Source organism: Cryptotermes secundus, unplaced genomic scaffold (genome assembly GCF_002891405.2).
Source record: "Cryptotermes secundus unplaced genomic scaffold, Csec_1.0 scaffold1408, whole genome shotgun sequence".
Lineage (NCBI taxonomy): Eukaryota > Metazoa > Arthropoda > Insecta > Blattodea > Kalotermitidae > Cryptotermes > Cryptotermes secundus.
The window spans coordinates 8,448-14,364 of NW_019724767.1; the positions used below are offsets into that span (position 1 = coordinate 8,448).

Here is a 5,917-nt window from a genome sequence, read left to right on the forward strand (position 1 = left end):
TGATGTGTCTTCAGATGACTCTGCTTTCTAAATGACTTACTACATACATCACAGCAAAATGGCTTTTTGCCACTATGAACGCGCTGATGTGTCTTCAGATGACTCTGCTTTTTAAATGACTTTTTACAAACATCACAGAAATATGGCTTCTCCCCACTATGTATGCATTGGTGTGCCTTCAGACTACTCTGCTGACTGAATGACTTCTTACACATGATGCAACAAAATGGCTGCTCCCCACTATGTATGTGCTGATGTGCTACCAGAATTTCCTCTTGACTGAATGAATCACGACACTCATCACAAGAATACTGGTGCTCCTCACTATGTATGGTTTGAAGTTCATTCAAATTACCCTGGAAAATGTGAGTAAATAACATGATAAATACTAATAGCAAGAAAAAGAAGCTTGAAGCCTCAATACAGTGAGATGTTAAATTCGTTAAGCGTGAGAGTGGTGATGGAGGGGGGAGGGAGGGACCGAGGCTCCTAGAATGAAATAACAATAAAGCCTGAGCTAAAAAAGCTAAAAGAAAGGCTGCATATGGCCCGGCAAAACCCCTTTACCCGTGACAATAAAAGGCTTCAAGAAGAAGAATAGCACAGTGTCAGTTCAATACACATATCCACCATGACACCATGAGAAAATCCATATGAGTCACCTCCTAGGTTGCCACACAAGATTCCTTGACAATTTAAACATTCGGCTTTTGCCAGATAATGGCCACTACTTGAAATGGTGAAATGTGTGAAATGGTATTGGGCACACCACACTGTAGAAGCAGGAGTGTGAACGACTTGCAACAGCTACGTATGTACATAAAATGTATACAGAAGTATGCAGTCACTTCACAGTTTATGGTGCCTCACACTCTTGATGCGCGTGACACTTCTCGAAGCAGTCCACGACACACAGTGCAACATCACACTTTGAACAACAGAAAATGGGGCTACTGCATTTCTCATTTAGTGATACACATGACGTCTTTGTTTCCCTTTGGTTGGATAGTGCTGTGAATGTTTCCCCTGCAGTCGACTAGTTGGGTCCCAGATGAACCTGGCCTCCCTTGAAAAACACCACTGACCATGATATTCGTTTGTGCAATTAAACAATTATCTTGGGGGAGGAGGGTTTCCAGCAAAATTGAATAAATTATGTTGACTGACAAAGCGATACTATCACCTGTTAGTAATACTTGCACAATAGTGATGCAAAGTAATTGTAATATTAGTCAAAAAGAGTGCCAGACCGACACTGATACCAAGAGTCACAGTGATGAAGATGCCTTTTACTCATAAAATAATACCAGCTCAATGGGTTTATAGCCCTTCCGACACACAAAATAAAATATTGTTATGTATTTTCACTATGCAGAACACCCCACCCCCCAGTGGTGACATAACAGCATCGGAGCAACAGCGGCTGTAAACAGGCCAGTAAACATTCCGCCATTAACATGAGGCAACAGGGAATGGTATAAAACTCAGGCTGAGCAGTATGTGAGCACACCGTGTGATCAGGAGTGACAGTGTGGATTGTGAAGTTGCTGACAGCAGTGGAAGTAAATTGAGATACTGCCGATGGCAGTAATTGTGTAACTGTTAATTGTATAAGTGTGCGAGCAAATGTGAAATAAATTTGCTATATTCAATATGGCCTGAAGTTATTTGTCACATTACATACCCAACACGTGACAATATATAGAGAAATATATGACAGCCTGACACTGACTTTCAAACTGACAAAGAAATATATGACAGTCCGATACTGACTTCCTAACTGATAATTCACTACTGAAAACCAATCCTTGAATATGTCACATTTCCTTGAAAGCTCTGGAAGCACTAACATACCAGCACAGATGAATATTTACTCCTCAGTTCTCAAAACAAAACTGTGCTCTATTTGGCTGACCACACCATAAACAGTCATAGCTAAACATAAATAGTATAAAAACCAGTACCATGATAAACAATTTGATTGTTCAGGGCTAAGAATGAACCACTGACATGAAAATGCATGGGTTTGTTTTGGTTTCAAACCCAAGATCAAACTGTCAGCACTCCCAAAGGGAACAGGAGTCCTGCCATGTATATACATAAATACATAACATTTGGCCAAGACAGGGTGCTACTTGCTGTAGATATATATAACATTCATCTGTTAAAGGTTAAGGGTTAATCAGAACCCCTTCTGCTGGTGCAAGGAATGTCTAAGTGTAGGGGGACATCATTTTCAACACCTTGTGACCTGTGAATTGTACACTTCATTCTACAAGTTTCTGGCCACAGGCATATTGATTCATTGTCAAAATTTGCGTGGGCCTTGCAGCCAGCAGTGTGTCAGTCGCTGTGAAATGCAGAGCTGTAAACTGGCCAAGAAAAGTAAGAACCTCTGTCTATATGTTTATATAGAAATTTTCTTTGATGTTCATTAAGAGCCTTATTTGTGTGTTTAATTACAGGCATTGTATATTCCATTTCACCACAACTGTGTCAATATACTTGTATTAGGACGTGTTGCCAATGCCAGTTCTTCACTATTGCTTTCTACACCTTTTACACATTCTTTGCATCTAATGTTCAGTCAGCTTTGTCTGAGAGAGAACAAAAAAAAACAGTCATGACAACCAGTCACCTGATATCAGGTGCAGGGGCAACTCCAATGGTGTGAGGTATATTAAATTTACTTCAAACAAAGGGAAGCAGGTGACACGAGTCTATATTCAGTCACACATTGTCACAAATCATTAGAGAATCATTAGTTACCCTGTTACAAATCCTCAACATACTGACACCTCTATGTTATAATATGGATACAGACTGCATGGGAGACAGAAAACAAATGATAAACTTCAGCATTTATAGATCTTGGGAACTCTATGATGTAGTACCAAAGCACTGCTTTGTGGATGTGACAGACAAAGAGAATTTACCGCAAACATTCAGTTTATACAGTACTTCATTTCATCTATCAGATCTGCTCAAAAGAAAATGGGCCATCACAAGCAACATTCTACAAACTACAGTTGCCTGGAGACATTTCAGGAAAAAGAAACCTCCAGAATCTAGTCAACAGCGCAGTGGAGTTGTTTCATGTTCACAGACAAGACAAGCGGCATTTCTGCACATTTGTGTCATCTGCCTAACAGTGCACATACAGCTCACCTCAGGTTCAGCTTTTATTTCTGGAAATGTTATTGGGACAGGATCCTCTTCCTCTTCTGCATCTGAGACTGCCTCCGCTTTTACATTCATGGCCTGTTTTGCATCATTAGGTGTTGGGCATGTCTCACCATATGGACCCACTAAAGCATTCTCCAAATTTCTACAGTTCTGTAAAAACCATCATATCCTTCTCAGAAATGGATGCACAATACCACACATTAGAAAGGCATATGCTCTCCTTGCTAAGGCTGTTTCTCATAACATTAAACTAATAAGAGCTGTTCTGTATAGGTGTTCTTCTCTACAGATATCACGATCACTAGAAATTACTCAGTTCCTTGCTCAGTGACCTTCCCGAGAAACTATCGGTCACAAGGGCAGTACAGAAAATATCTGTTTTGGTACATAAAAACATCATAATAAAGAGCTCCACAACTTGTAACCATCATTCACCAAGCATAATTACATGATCATGTCAAGGAGGATGAGATAGGCAGCTCATGGGGAGAAGAGGAATGAATACAGGATAAGCTGAGAATGCCAGAAAGGGCTCATTACTCTGATCACACATGCTCATCATGGCTCTGTATGCTAAAGGAAACAGATCCAGTACAAACCCTTCCAAATTATTCCTTTCAAATCCACACTTAGGTCTCCCAAGTGGTCTGCTTCGCTAGGGTTTTCCCTCCAAAACTTTGTATGCATTTCTCACTGTTGCATGTGCGCTACAAGACTTACCCACATCGCTCCCCTTGAATGCACTGCTCTCCTAAATAATATCCCAAACCGTTATCACCCAAGTGTACAAAAGTCCCCACGTGGATTATGCAAAGAAACAGAATTGTGTCACAAAATATTTAGTTTCTTTGGCCAAGACAACTGACATACAATAAAATTCATGTCTGTGCACACAAGCACGAACCATGAAGAATTCTTTCACTTACATCAGGAAACATTTCTTGAGCTCTATATAGTACAATTTTTGCCACTCTTGTTGCAAGAGAATGCAGAATCTTGTGTAACCTTGAAACCTGTTCATCACATCATAAATATCTTGTGGGGTTCATTGGAATTAGCTCACAAGAGTCCTAGTAACTTATTGGTTCTAACAAGTGTATCACTAACTAACTGCGAACAGTTCTGTAATTCCCTAAGGATTTTTGCTGCTATAGAATTTCTCTAAGATACAGTTCCGTTTATGCAAAATTTAATTTCATCTGCATCAGAAGTAGTATATCACAAGCAGGATACATTCGACAAACTATAACTGTCTACAGACACTTCAGATAAAGGCCTTCAGTATGTCAGCAGCACAGTGGAGTTATTTCAAGTGCACAGACAGATGGAGATGAGAAAGACAACTCGAATTCTTGCCTATTTGTGATATCTGTCTAACTGTGGACATACAGAAACATAGAGCTCACCTCAGGTTTAGCCTTTATTTCCTGAAATGTCATTCGCACAGGATCCGCTTCCTCTTGTGAGTCCGAGACATCCTCGGCTTTAATATTCATGGCCTGGCTTGTATCATGACTTGCTGGGCATGTCTCACCATATGGACCCACTAAAACCTTCTCTGAATTTGTACAGTTCTGTAATGGCATCACACCTTCTATCAATCATGGCTGTACAACACCACACATGAAACAATATATGCTCTCCTAGCTGTAGCTGTTTCTCATTACATCTAACCCATAACAGTTGCTCTGTACAGATTTTTTCTCTACAGACTTCAGAATCTTAGGAAGTGTGAAGTTCATAATGCAGGGACCTTCCTGAGAAACCTATGGTCCCTGTGTTAGTATAGACAATACGTATCTGCTCTTTATGGAACATAAGCACTGTGTTCACACATGCACACCATGACTTTGCATCCTGACAAAAACAAACAGTCCAAAACCCCATAATTTTACGTTTAACAAAATAAATCTTCACAATTGTCTCCCAAGTGACCTACCCATATCACGATCTGAACAGCCGTTCATAGGACCTGAGGCAGCTTGCAGCATCTCAACTCGAGTTGCCAACAAAAACATGAGGGACTAGACTGATAGAAACCATAAAAAATACTTGGAATCCATTATTGGACTCAGACAGGCAAAGGGTTTTATAGGAAGACCCTCTGCCAGAAGAATGAAAGATCTGTTGAGATTATACAGAGATCAACTAAGATCGGTGGTAGGATTACTTACCAGACACTACCACCTGAAAGGACACCTTTACAAGGTGGGACTGACACACAACCCAACATGTGAAAATGAATCAGCAGTTCACAACCTGTGTGATTGTGGGGCCATAGCACTTTGAAGCTTGTATAGCAGAACTTATCCAATATAATATAATTATCATCTGTGTCTATAGAACCCCAAATAGTAATATTAATATATTTATTGAAACCATGGATACAATAATAAATAATTTGATAAACAAAGGGAAGAAAATCGTTATAGTAGGCGATCTCAATATAGACTTTCTAAGGAAAAGGATAAATCAAAAACTGCAAACAATGCTGAACTCGTATGGCCTACAAGCAATAGTTGAGGCCCCAACGAGAATAGGACTCACGAGTCAAACAGCCATAGATCAAATAATAATCAATAAAGAGATATGGGAATATAATCTTAAGGTGACTGATACAGGCTTTTCTGACCACAAAGCACAAATATTGCAAATACAGACACAGTGTAAAAATAAAAAAGGACTATAAATAGACTAAAGGAGGAAGTTAGAATAACTAGATCTTATAAAG

At 39.6% G+C, this 5,917-nt stretch overlaps 1 protein-coding gene across 1 annotated transcript in view; it reads right to left on the reverse strand.

Moving 5' to 3' along the window:
- LOC111863037 (zinc finger protein 271) overlaps nucleotides 1-5,041 on the reverse strand; it is a gene marked incomplete at its 3' end in the record, with an annotated part of 7,608 nt that extends 2,567 nt beyond the window's left edge. Inside the window, exons 1-3 of the mRNA XM_023848983.2 lie at nucleotides 4,593-5,041; nucleotides 3,169-3,336; nucleotides 158-356 (exon numbers count right to left, since the gene is read on the reverse strand). Of these exons, the coding sequence (XP_023704751.1) occupies nucleotides 158-356; nucleotides 3,169-3,336; nucleotides 4,593-4,772 (547 nt within the window). The remainder of the gene's footprint in view (nucleotides 1-157; nucleotides 357-3,168; nucleotides 3,337-4,592) is intronic.
- Nucleotides 5,042-5,917: the final 876 nt, after the last annotated feature.